The 13352-nt window shown below is 44.1% G+C and overlaps 1 protein-coding gene across 3 annotated transcripts in view; it reads right to left on the bottom strand.

The window, feature by feature from the left end:
• LOC144603531 (FYVE, RhoGEF and PH domain-containing protein 4-like) overlaps positions 1 to 13352 on the bottom strand; it is a 123444-nt gene that overhangs the window by 61959 nt on the left and 48133 nt on the right. For all 3 annotated transcript variants that reach the window (XM_078416855.1, XM_078416856.1, XM_078416857.1), the window contains exon 2: positions 5786 to 5953. In XM_078416855.1, the coding sequence (XP_078272981.1) occupies positions 5786 to 5953 (168 nt within the window). The remainder of the gene's footprint in view (positions 1 to 5785; positions 5954 to 13352) is intronic.

The following is a 13352-nucleotide window of genomic DNA, read 5'->3' on the forward strand; positions in this document are numbered from 1 at the left end:
ACACAATGCTGGTCAGAGACATAGACTTTAAGGGGGGATGTTCTGCTGAGCGTTCATGAAACACTGGTTCAGTCTCAACTGGAGATTTTTGTTCACTGGATGTTGCCACATTACAGGAAGGGTGTGAAGGCATTAGGGAGGCTCCATTGAACTAGAACATAAGATCATAAGTGATAGGAGTAGAATTAGGCCATTCGGCCCATCCAGTCTACCCTGCCACTCAATCATGGCTGATCTATCTCTCCCTGCAAACCCCATTCTCCTGCCTTCTCCTCATAACCTCCGACACCTGTACTAATCAAGAATCTATCTATCTCTTGCTTAAAAATACCCATTGACATGGCCTCCACAGCCTTCTGTGGCATGAATCCCACAGATTCACCACCCTCTGGCTAAAGAAATTCCTCCTCATCTCCTTCCTAAAAGAACGCCCTTTAATTCTGAGGCTGTGACCTCTGGTCCTACACTCTCCCACCGGTGGAAACATCCTCCCCACATCCACTCTATCCAGGCCTATGTCTATGCCGAGCATGAAGCCAAGCTAAACTAATCTCACCCGTCTACACATGACCCGCACGTCTCAATTCCTTGCATATCCATTTGCATATGAGAAAAGAAAAGAGTGGCTCCTGGAATGAATAACTGTAGTTACAAGGGTAGGCTAGAGAGGCAGGCACTGCATGCTTTGCAGGGAAGTCCGAGGGGAAATCTGATGGTAGTATATTAAATGAGGAAGGGAGTGAACAGAGTGGACAATGGGAAGCTGTTTCTGGTGGTGGAAGTGAAGAGGATTAAAAGTTGCAGGTATCGAAGGACCTGTTTCACTGCTGTATCTCCAAACAATAAAGTGGAAGAAAATTAATAGCGTCCCGAGTCAAACTTCCTTTTTTTTGTTACACAGCACATGGTTAGAATCCAAAATGCAGAGTCTACAGATGATGTAGAAGCAAGTCCCAATGAGGTCTACAGGAGGGACTGGGTGAATCTGTGGCAGGGAGAATGTTCAGGGCAACTGAGGAGGGTGTTGTGGGGCAGGCAGATGAGTTGCTGCAGGAGAGAGCTAGCATGGCCATGAGTGGGCAGAATGGCCTCCTTCAGTGCTGTGACCATTCTACGACTCTGACTTCACAACTAATTTAAATATTAATTCAAAAGATCATTTTCGAATGTATCCTAAATTCAGCGCAGCACGGTGGCGCAGCGGTAGAGTTCTGCCTGACAGCACCAGTGAACCAGGTTCGATCCCGACAACGAGCGCTGTCTAAACAGAGTTTGCACCTTTTCCCCCGTGACCACATGGATTTTCCCTGGGTGCTCCGGTTTCCTCCCACACTCCAAAGACTGTACAGATTTGTAGGCTAATTGGCTTCAGTAGAAATTGTAAATTGTCCCTAGTGCGGAGGATAGTATTCGTGTGCGGGAATCGCTGGTCGGGGTAGCCTCGGTGGGCCGAACGACCTGTTTCTGCCATATATCTCTAAACTAAACCCCAAGGATTGAAAGATACCATATGGAATCAGACCCTTTGGCCCACCGAATCCATGCCGACCATCGATTACGATCACACTAGTTCAATATTACTATTCTTTTTCATCCACTCCCTACACATTAGTCTACAGTAATTTGCAGAGACCAATTAATCTGCAAACCTGTACGTCTTCAGTATGCAGGAAGAAGGCGTTGTGAGGCAGTGGCTCAACCGGCTATCAGCCATAAAGCTAAATTGTGAATTTTGTTGTAGTGTAGCAGTTTTCCTCAATCAATTAAAAACTCAAAATGTACTGTGCAGGAAGGGAGCTGCAGATGCTGGTTTAAACTGAAGACAGACATAAAAAGCTGGAGTAACTCAGCGAGACCCTTTCTCAGACTAGTCAGAGGAAAGGGAAATGAGAGCTATAGATAAAAATGTCGAAAGATAAAGAACAATGAATAAAATATTTGCAAAAAAGTAACAATGATAAAGGAAACAGGCCATTGTTAGCTGTTGGTGAAAATGAGAAGCTGATGCGACTTGGGCGGGGGGGGGGAGAGAGAGAGAGGGAATACTCGGGTAACTTGAAGTGAGAGAAATCAATATTCATACCACTGGGCTGTAAGCTGCCCAAGCAAAATTTGAGATACATTTCCTCCAATTGGCGTTTGGCCTCACTCTGTCAATGGAGGAGACCTAGGACAGAAAGGTCAGTTTGGGAATGGGAAGGAGAATTAAAGTGTTTGGCAAATGCGAGATCAGGTAGGTCCAGGCGGACTGAACGAAGGTGTTCAGCGAGACGATCACCCAGTCTACGTTTGGTCTCGCCGATGTACAAGAGTCCACATCTTGAACAACGGATACAGTAGATGAGGTTGGAGGTGGTGCAAGTGAACCTCTGCCTAACCTGAAAGGACTGTCGGGGTCCCTGGACAGAGTCGAGTGAGGAGGTATCGTGTGATCAGCCACTATTCCCTTTGTTTTTGCTGCAATTACCAGGCCTTCACACTGGCAGTCCTGACATTTGTTTCAATAACTGATTTCATTATTTTCTCATTCCATTACCAGGCACTTATGTCTTTTGATCTCCTTACTTCCATGGATTTTCACCTCCTCTGTAACGTGGCCACAAATCCATTGGAATATCTCTAAAGGTCGGATATATTAAATGAATTCTTTATTTTGCTTCAGGAGGAAACGAATACAGTTAATAATCACAACTGTTTCTGCAACACAAGCACTAAGAAATAATGATATACAATTGGATAATGCATGAGCTTATGTCTAGCTTGGATATTAAAAATGCATGAGGTTATCTAAACTGCAGACTGCTGGAAGAAATGAGAGAGGCGGCACGGTGGCGTAGTGGAAGAGCTGCTGCCTTACAGCGCCAGAGACCCGGGTACCATCCCGACTACAGGTGCTTGTCTGAATGGAGTTTGTACGTTCTCCCCATGACCGCATGGGTTTTCTCTGAGATTTTCGGTTTCATCCCACACTCCAAAGACGTCGAGGTTTGTACGTTAATTGGCTTGGTATAAATGTAAGTTGTCCCTCGTGTGTATAGGATAGTGTTAGTGTGCGGGGATCGCTGGTCGGTGTGGACTCGGTGGGCCGATGGGCCTGTTTCCATGCTGTATCTCTAAACTAAACTAAACAGCAGGGCAGGAAGCATCTAAGGAAGGAAATGGACAGACAACATTTTGGGTCAGGGCCCTTCTTCAGACTGAGGATTCTGTAAAAGATTCCTAGCCCAAAATATTGTCTGTCCATTTCCTTCCACAGATGCTGCCTGACCCATTAATTTCCTCCAGCAATCACTCAAGACCCCAGCATCTGCAGTCTCGTGTCTTAATGCCTATTTCTCCAAGAGCCAATTTAATTGACATTCTTGTTTTTGACTATTACAGATTTAACCCCACAAACTAAATTTGACAATTGGAGTAATGAATAAATAGCACTTTTTAGAAAAGTCTTCTTGGGCAATGTTTGAATCCTGTTTTATTGTTTAGGAAAAAAGATCACATGACACTATTAAAAGAAGAGCATGATTATTTTCCTATTGTCCTGGCCAACATTTTTATCCCATAAACCTCAACAGAATGAATTCAATGCCGAAGAAGGGTCTCGACCCGAAACGTCACCCATTCCTTCTTCTCCTGAGATGCTGCCTGACCCTCTGAGTTACTCCAGCATTTTGTGTCAACCTTCGACCCGAAACGTTACCTATCCATATTCTCCAGGGATGCTGCTTGATCCGCTGAGTTACTCCAGCACTTTGTGCCTTTCCACAATAAATTCATTGCTTATTTATCTTATCTAGTCCTTTTGGTATCAATTTGACTTGCAAACCAACCATGACTGCGTGTCGACAGCCGTGAACGACTTTGGATGGATACCATGATTGTCCTTCTCACCACTGCATGGAGAACTTTGCTTGGGCTTCTTTTCAAAGGCTAAACTAAGAGTGTAGTTTTGGTCTGTGTTTCCTGCTGGTGGCCTGTTCCTTGCTGACCTGTGTTCCTCTTAAGGCTGTGCTGCCACATACCCAGCACTGCATCAATACATCACCTATGCAATTGCTGTACAGGAGATCAGATCTGGTTGGCTCTCTTTTTCCGGTTTCAGCAGAAGTCCACCTTCTGCATGCATACAGTCCAATCCGCTGCTTCGGGGATGAATCAGAGCTCCCTCAGTTCTCTAGGACTGTCTAAAGGCCGAGGCTTCTCAGTGTGTAGGGAGGAATTGCAGATGATGGTTTACACCGAAATTATTCTGAAGAGGGGGCTCGACCCGAAATGTCACCTATTCCTTTTATCCAGAGATGCTGCCTGACCCGCTGAGTTACTCCAGCATTTTGTGTCTATCTGAATCTGCTCAATGCAGCAACAGATGCACCTGGGCACTTTATCCTTTCTTTAAAAGGACCACATCACTGTACAGGGTTTAACATGAAGCAGCATATTCTTCCCAGCTGTTATCAGGCAACTGCCCACCCACCTCTCACCAGCTAGATCGCAGTCCTGGCCTCCCATCTACCTCGTTGGAGACCTTTGAACTATCTTTAATCAGATTTTATCGGACTTAGTTTTTATATTTTTGCATAGTTTGGTTTAGCTAAGTTTATTGTTGTCACGTGTACCGAGGTAGAATGAAAAGCTTTCATTGCTATCCAGCCAGCAATTAGACTGTACACAATTACAATCGAACCGTCCACAGTGTACAGGATAAAGGTTCTAACGTTTAGTGCAAGATAAAGTCCAGCAATTAAAGTTCAAAGGTCTCCAATGAGGTAGTTGGGGGTCAGGACACCTCTCTTGGTGGTGAGGGGACGGTTCTGTGCCTGATAACAGCTGGGAAGAAACTGTCCCTGAATCTGGAGAAATCAAACTTCTGTACCTCTTGGCTGATGGAAGAGGGGAGAAGAGGGAGTGACCAGGATGAGACTGACGATGAGCCACAGCATCCCATGTGTCCCGGACCTTCTTACCACTGTAAATAGAATAAACATGTTCGCCCTACGGCGAGTGTCGATGCCGTCACTACCAAACCCCACATCACCCCCCCAACGCTCAGTAAACAGGACAATAATAAACTAAACTAAACCATGATGAAACATAGAAACAAGGAACTTCAGATGCTGGTTTATGCTGTGTGTTCCCTAGAGAGGGTTCCATGTTCCATTTCCTCCGGAGAAGCTGCCTGACCCGCTGAGTTACTCCAGCAGTGTCTTTCTTCGTATTTCAGATGACTGTTGCTTCTCTCCATATGCTGAAAATTCCTCCATTCATTGTTTTTTTAAATAGCATGCTCATGTCTGCTGTACCCTTCACCCCTTTTTAGCTTTGTAACATATTATTATTACAAAAAAACCTCGACAGAGGCAGCATCCTCATGTTTTTCGCTCTTAAAGGATGGAGGTAAAAATTTTAGGAAATTCTAAACAATAATATTCATATATCACTGCACAAGAACTCACACTTCCAACATCTCTTTCACATGTGTAGGAAGGAACTGCAGATGTGTAGGAAGGAACTGCAGATGTGTAGGAAGGAACTGCAGATGTTGGTTTAAACCGAAGTTAGACACAAGAAGCTGGAGTGACAGCAGGTCTGGCAGCACCTCTGGAAAAAAGGAATGGCCGACGTTTTGTGTCGAGACCCTTCTTCAGACTGAGTGTCAGGGGAAAGGGAAATGAGAAAGGTCTCGACCTGAAACGTCACCTATTCCTTTTCTCCAGAGATGCTGTCTGACCCACTGAGTTACTCCAGCTTTTTGTGTCTATCTCTTTCACAATTGATGCAAACCACTTACCTTGAGGCTTTGGGCTCGTGTGTGACTTGATTGTGCTTGAGCTGATTCTCCCATTTATGTCCTGGGCTTCATTTCTTGCTACACTCTTGGACGCTCTCTGAAGTGGCCTGGGTGTATTTGTGAACCTGCGCTCCGATGCCGAAACCTTCAAGTGATTGAAACTGTTGGCTGAGGATGAAAGAACAGAAAGGCCATTATCAACATTAGTTGGAGACAGCATTTTCGGCATGATCATTTATTTTAGACTTCCACACATTTGGACGGTGTGTTGACTGCAAACCCATGTTTATATGTGATAGGAGCAGAATTGGGCCATTCGGCCCATCAAGTCTACTTCGCATTCAATCATTCCCTCCTAACCCCATTCTCCTGCTTTCTCTCCATGACCCCTGGCACTTGTACTGATCAAGAATCTATCTATCTCTGCCTGAAAAACTCCTTGAATTGCTTCTAACAGCAACATTTTACCAACAACTCAATTTTTTTTGATATTGTAAACTGTACAATAAGATCAGCCTCAACTCAAGTTGAAAGAACTGCTCTGTTTGAATAATTAATTATCCAGCAACACATTTATTTTCAATAAAAGCCATGGAGTTTATTTTAAGTAGAACAGAGAACAGCACAGCACAGGAACAAGGCCTTAGACCAACACTGTGTGTGCTGAACATGATGCTATGTTAAACTCATCTCCTCTGCCTGCATGTGATCCATATCCCTGCACAGCAGTTTTCCTATCTAAAAAATCCCTCTTAAAAGCCACCATGGCATCTGCTTAGACCACCACTCCTGACAGTGGGACCAGGCAACCACCACTCTCTGTGTAAATAAAAACTTGCCCACACCTCGTTAAACTTTGCCCCTCTCACCTTAAAGCAATGCCCTCTTGCTTTTGACAATTCCATCCAAGGGAAAAAAAGGTTCTGATCGTATCCCTGATCTATGCCTCTCATAATAGACAATAGACAATAGGTGCAGGAGTAGGCCATTCGGCCCTTCGAGCCAGCACCACCATTCAATGTGATCATGGCTCATCATTCTCAATCAGTACCCCGTTCCTGCCTTCTCCCCATACCCCCTGACTCCGCTATCCTTAAGAGCTCTATCTAGCTCTCTCTTGAATGCATTCAGAGAATTGGCCTCCACTGCCTTCTGAGGCAGTGAATTCCACAGATTTACAACTCTCTGACTGAAAAGGTTTTTCCTCATCTCCGTTCTAAATGGCCTACCCCTTATTCTTAAAGTGCGGCCCCTGTTTCTGGACTCCCCCAACATTGGGAACATGTTTCCTGCCTCTAACGTGTCCAACCCCTTAATAATCTTATATGTTTCGATAAGATCCCCTCTCATCCTTCTAAATTCCAGTGTATACAAGCCTAGCCGCTCCAGTCTTTCAACATACGACAGTTCCGCCATTCCGGGAATTAACCTAGTAAACCTACACTTCACGCCCTCAATAGCAAGAATATTCTTCCTCAAATTTGGAGACCAAAACTGCACACAGTACTCCAGGTGCGGTCTCACTAGGGCCCTGTACAACTGTAGAAGGATAATATTATATACTTCAACCCCATACCCTTTCGGATTAATCTAATTGATTGTTTATTTTCCTGTCTGCTTCAGGTTTTGTTGTTTATCACTTCTATAACGTGCTTGTAGTGAAATGCAGCATACTCCAGTGCTTCAGCATCAAACTACAGTCTTGAACATCTGTCAATACAAAGTCATGATGCACTATTCCCCATATCACCCATCGATATCCAGCGGAAAGAACTTGAAATATAAACCAGTGTAACAAGAGCCCCACCTTGGGATGCAAATGCCAATGTCTTCTCCCACGACCCCAGCATCGAGCCAGTTCAGCCCAGGTGTGGGCAATGCCAACTGCCCATCAAATACCAGCCTGCCAAAGCGGGAGGTAGTCAGCTACACAGAACCTTGTCACAGTCAGAGATCACCAGGACTAGCAGAGAAAATGACTGAGGAATTCCCCGGCCTCAATCAAAATAGAGAAGCCACCAGGAAACCTCTGCCAAAAGTATGGGGAAGGACACCACCGGCCAGCCACCCAGCCAAGCACCTCCTGTTCCAGTGGCAGAGGCTGGGGTTCCACATCAGCCACCTCACAAGCCACTTGGTTGAAGAGGAAGGAAGTCAGCCTGTACGTGCCTCGATAGAGTTAACCATTTCTGGACCTAAACGTTTGTGAGATTCAACCACGTAATGTACATTCCCCCATTTAAATCCTTCATAAGTTGCACCATCTCACATTTCTTTGAACTGTTAGTTTCACTGGATGTTTTCAAGAGAGAGTTAGATTTAGCTCAGGGCTAAAGGAATCAAGGGATATGGGGGAAAAGCAGGAACGGGGTACTGATTTTAGATGATCAGCTATGATCATATTTGATGGCGGTGCTGGCTCGAAGGGCCGAATGGCCTACTCCTGCACCTATTTTTCTATGTTCTAGGTTTCTGTCTTCATCATCCCTTCATTCTCCTATCCACCCTTTACAAGGATCACGAGAAACAAAGTACAGCAGATGCTGCTTTATACCAAAGATAGACACAAAGTGCTGACGTAACTCAGCTGGTCAGGCAGCATCTCTGGAGAAAAAGTACGGGTGATGTTTTAGGTCAGGCCTGTCTGAAGAAGGGTCCCGACCTGAAATGTCACCCATCCTTTTTCTCCAGAGATGCTGCCTGCCCTGCTGAGTTACTCCAGCACTTTGTGTTTATCGAATTAATCACTACTTCCTATCAGTTAACTTCTAGACATTTTCAAAGGTTCCCTTGACCTTCATTTCCATCATCTTTTTGCTTCACCCCAATACTTTGTTTGATTAGTTTTGAACAATAATTTTACATGTGTGAAACTTTCATTGCAGTAACGTAATCCACAAGGCAAAAGGTACCACATGCAAAATTCTGTACATACCAGGTCCAGAAGATCTTGAATACTTTGCTCACGGGTTATAATGTTCTCACAATTAATTATGCTAATCACATATTTTACTTGACATTTGTACTGCCAAAGAGACCAACCTTTATTCTGTAGATTTCTTTGTGTCAGTAAAAAAGTACATTTGGGACAGTCAGCCCTTGGTACACGTTGTTCTCTTTGGTTTATTTTGCATTCAGGAAATATTTCATCGCTTGGAACTAGTCCCTCCATTGGCTCAGGGACTGCAGCAACTTATTTTTAACATGTTCAGTTTATTTTAGAGATACAGCGCAGAAACAGAACCTTCCCCCCACCGAGTCCACACCGGCCAGCGATCGCCGCACAGGGGCAATTTACAATTATACCAGCAAATTCACCTACAAACCTGCACATCTTTGGAGTGTTGGACGGAATCGAAGATCCCGGAGAAAACCCACGCATGTCACAAGGACGACGTACAAACTCCGTACAGATAGCACCTGCAGTCAGGATTGAAACCGGGTCTCTGGCACTGTAATGCGGCAAGGTGGCGCAGCGGTAGAGTTGCTGCCTTACAGCGAATGCAGCGCCAGAGACTCAGGTTCGATCCTGACTACGGGCGCCGTCTGTACGGAGTTTGTACGTTCTCCCCGTGACCTGCGGGGGTTTTTTCCGAGATCTTCGGTTTCCTCCCACACTCCAAAGACGTACAGGTATGTAGGTTAATTGACTGGGTAATATGTAAAAATTGTCCCTAGTGTGTGTAGGATAGTATTAATGTGCGGGGATCGCTGGGCGGTGCGGACTCGGTGGGCCGAAGGGCCTGTTTCCGCGCTGTATCTCTAAATCTAAATCTAAACTCCACTGCAGCGCCACCGTGCTGCCCTAATGTTTTGATATATTCTTGTTAGGATAAGCATTTCAAAAAAGATACACCACCTAATAGTAAATATTTTTAACAGATCTGTGGAAAAACTACTGGAGACTGAGGATTCCCTCCACAGATGCTGCCTGACCCATTGTAGTATATGAAATCATGAGACCATATCAAGAGTGAACAGTCAGAACCATTCTCCCCAGAGTAGAAATGTCAAAGACTAAAAGGCATAGCTTTAAGGTGAGATGGCCAAAGTTTAAAGATGTATGGGGAAAGTTTTTTTTACACAGATGGTGGGTGCCTGGAACGCAATGTCTGGTGATGGTGGAGGCAGATATCATAGTAGCATTTTAGAGGCCTTTAGATAGGCACGTGGGTAAGGAGGATATGGATTATGTGCCACTGATGAGAATTAACCTTGCAGAAACAAGGATACGTGCACTGGTTCACAAAATAAAAACTGCTGGAGTAACTCAGCGGGTCAGGCAGCATCCTTGGAAAACATGGATATATAACGTTTCAGGTCAGGACCGTTCTTCAGATTTCACCTATCCATGTTCTCTACGGATGCTGCCTGGCCAATTGAGTTACTCCAGCACTGTGATTTATCTTGGCATCATGTTCGCCACAGACATTATGGGCCGAAGGGCCTGTTCCTTTGTTGTAATGCTCCATGTGCCACTTTAATTCACAAAATAATATCGTTCGATAAAGCTGCATAGTCTCTCATTCTCTGCTGACATCGTTGAGAAAAATGCCCTCTCAAACAAAATAAGATCAAAAAGAGGAAATGAGAATCTAAAACAGAAGCAAATACTGAGAAATAGTCAGGCAACCTCAGCGGACCAAGAACACAGCTCACTGGAGAAGCTAATCTACAGGTTCAGGCTGGCTGCTGTGATGGTTCAATAATTATTAATTGCAGTCCACTTTGAATCTTTATTCAGGAAGATTCCATTCCCTCCACAGATGCTGCCTGACCCACTGTGTTACTCCAACAGTTTGTGTTTTGGTCAGAATTCCAACATCTGCCTTGTGACTTTTGAATCTGTGTCGTCTGGTTTTAAGGGGTTTTGCAATCTTATTTCTGGATTTCAAGGAGGATCACATTGATTTAAGGTTTTAAACAGATTGGGCCTCCAAGTCCCGAGATTTGGGAGAAGGTCGGTGAGCATTCCCAGACCAAGAAGCTACTGTGTGCTTCACAGAGATTCCAGTTTTCGTTGGTCGGCGTGAACTCGGTGGGCCAAAGGGCCTGTTTCCACGTTGTATCTCTAAACGACTTCCAGATCAGAGGTCTACTTTCAACCATCAATCGACTTTTATTACAATCTATGATTTTCTAATTTGTATGAGTGCTCTATTTTCAAATTCAGAACACAAATATAATTGTTTCCCCAAAATCCTAATAAGATAAAAGTCTTCAAAACAAAATATATATGTTGTGGAATAGCAGATTATAGCTCTAAGAAAGTGAATTATTTATCATTTGAATGTAAAGGATGCACATTTGGTAAATATAAAATCAATTGGCCGTGGAGAAAACAAAATGAAACATTCATGTGGCTCACCCTGTTAATGATTTAAAGAGTATAAAAAATATTTGATGATAACAATGCTCTTTGTATCAAGGTTAAAAAAAAGGATTGGACTGGAGGGAAAATTGAATTTATTGTTGATTGGTATCATTGGGTTCATGTATTCTGTCAACACGGATCTTATGAAGTCGAGACATGAAGATAACCTGATTGAATGAGTGTGGCTCACTGATTTTTCTAAAGGTATTGATTATACTTTGTTTTTTAAATTAAGGTCTGAACTTTGGGTTAGGCCACATGGGGCTGAAATCAGGGGAGGGAAACACTGCTTACAGAAAGATCAGGGCTGTTAAGTGGCAAATGGTGTACATGCCATCTAATAACAAGAGAGATTCAGAGGCTTTGATGCCTCTTAATCCCCTCCATTAACACCTTTGGGGGGGGGGGGGGGGAGGGGAATCATTGACTGTGGAGTTTCAAGCATCAAAAGTAGCTTTGTGGTAAATTCCAGGCTCACCCGTAAAATTCATAAGATTCAATGGTTTATTGTCACATGCAAACGCAGAGTGAAATTATTTTCTTGCATACAGTCCGCTTAGTATTCCCATACCCAGTACATCTTCGATTAGTAAGTATACCTAGAAATAGTTCACAGCCAACAATGGACCATTGTGGGCTCCACCTTTCCTTGATCATCGTTGCTGGCTTTGATTTGTCCTTTTCCACACCTTTCATTAATTTGTTCTTTCTACCCTCTCATACCTCTATTTTCCCTCTCCCAGACTCTCAGTCTGAAGAAGTGTCTCGATCCGAAACATCACCTATTCCTTTTCTCCCGAGAGGCTGCCTGACCCGCTGAGTAACTCCAGCATTTTGTGTCTCTCTACAGAAATAGTGTACTGAGCCCACATACAAAAGGCGCCATGTTTTGGTGCTATTTTAAAAGACGCCAATTACAATGTAGAAAGTTAAGGGCTTGCTACAATAACAATTACCTATAATTCTTTTTAAACAGTGCCAGAGATTGGCAGCGTTTTGCGTGTTGCTATGGTATTTATCAATGTACTTATTGTATTTATGTTTGCTTCATGTGAACTAGGAATTTCATTGCACCCTGGTGGATTTGACAATAAACTACTCTGAATCTGAAGTTACTAAAACATAAAAGTCAGAGTTACTGTGGTTACACAGGCGGAAGGGGAAGTAAATAGTCATTGAGACACAATGGCAAACCAGTTTTACAAGGAGTACCACTTTATAGTTTAGACTTTAGTTTAGACATACAGCAAGGAAACTGGCCCTTCGGCCCACCGAGTCTGCACCCACCACGATCCCTGTATACTAGCACTATCCAACACACACTAGGGACAATTTACAATGTTACCAAAGCCATTTCTATTCTATCATTTATGAACCCTGAATCATGACTCTAATTTTATAAGATTGAAACCAAGATGAATGGTGGATTTGCAAGCATTACAAATTACGGCCGCCATTTGTGGAGCGGGAGCACGTGGCCGCTAGCTGGGTGAGGTCACGTGGGGCGCGGGGCGGTGACGTCACCCTTTGTCCCGTATTTGGGAGTGAGGAAGTTGGCAACCCCTAGCCTCCACCAACTCCATCCTTGGCAGCGGGTTCCAGGTACCTTCTTTCCTCCGTGCAAAATAATAACTTGCCCTGCTCATCTCCTTTGCTGAAGTAACTTTGCCCCTCTCACCTTAAAGCTATGCCATAAGCTCCTTGACATTACCACCCTGAGGTTAAAGAAAAGTAGGAAGGAACTGCAGATGCTGGTTTTAACCAAAGATAGACACAAAATGCTGGAGTCCTCAGCGGGACAGGCAGCATCCCTGAATAGATGGAATGGGTGACGTTTTGGGTCGAGACTTCTCAAACTTCAAGTAACCTTTGCTTTCCCTCTCTCTCCATCCCTCCCCCCTTCCCAGTTCTCCGACCAGTCTGACTGTCCTTGTTTACATTTTATCTCTGTTTGCTTTGTTGTTACCTCCTCCTAGCTAACAATGATCTTCTACATTTATCCTTGATCCCCATCCCCTTTGTCTCGGTTTCACACCTTCCACTTCCTTATCTCTGTTTCTCCCTCTCCCCTGACTCAGGCTGAAGAAGGGTCTCGACCCGAAACGTCACCCATTCTTTCTCTCCAGAGATGCTGCCTAAGTTACTCCAGCATTTTGTGTCTTTCTGAGGAAAAAGGTATCATAATTTTAAGGT

This window comes from Rhinoraja longicauda, chromosome 20, assembly GCF_053455715.1.
Source record: "Rhinoraja longicauda isolate Sanriku21f chromosome 20, sRhiLon1.1, whole genome shotgun sequence".
Lineage (NCBI taxonomy): Eukaryota > Metazoa > Chordata > Chondrichthyes > Rajiformes > Arhynchobatidae > Rhinoraja > Rhinoraja longicauda.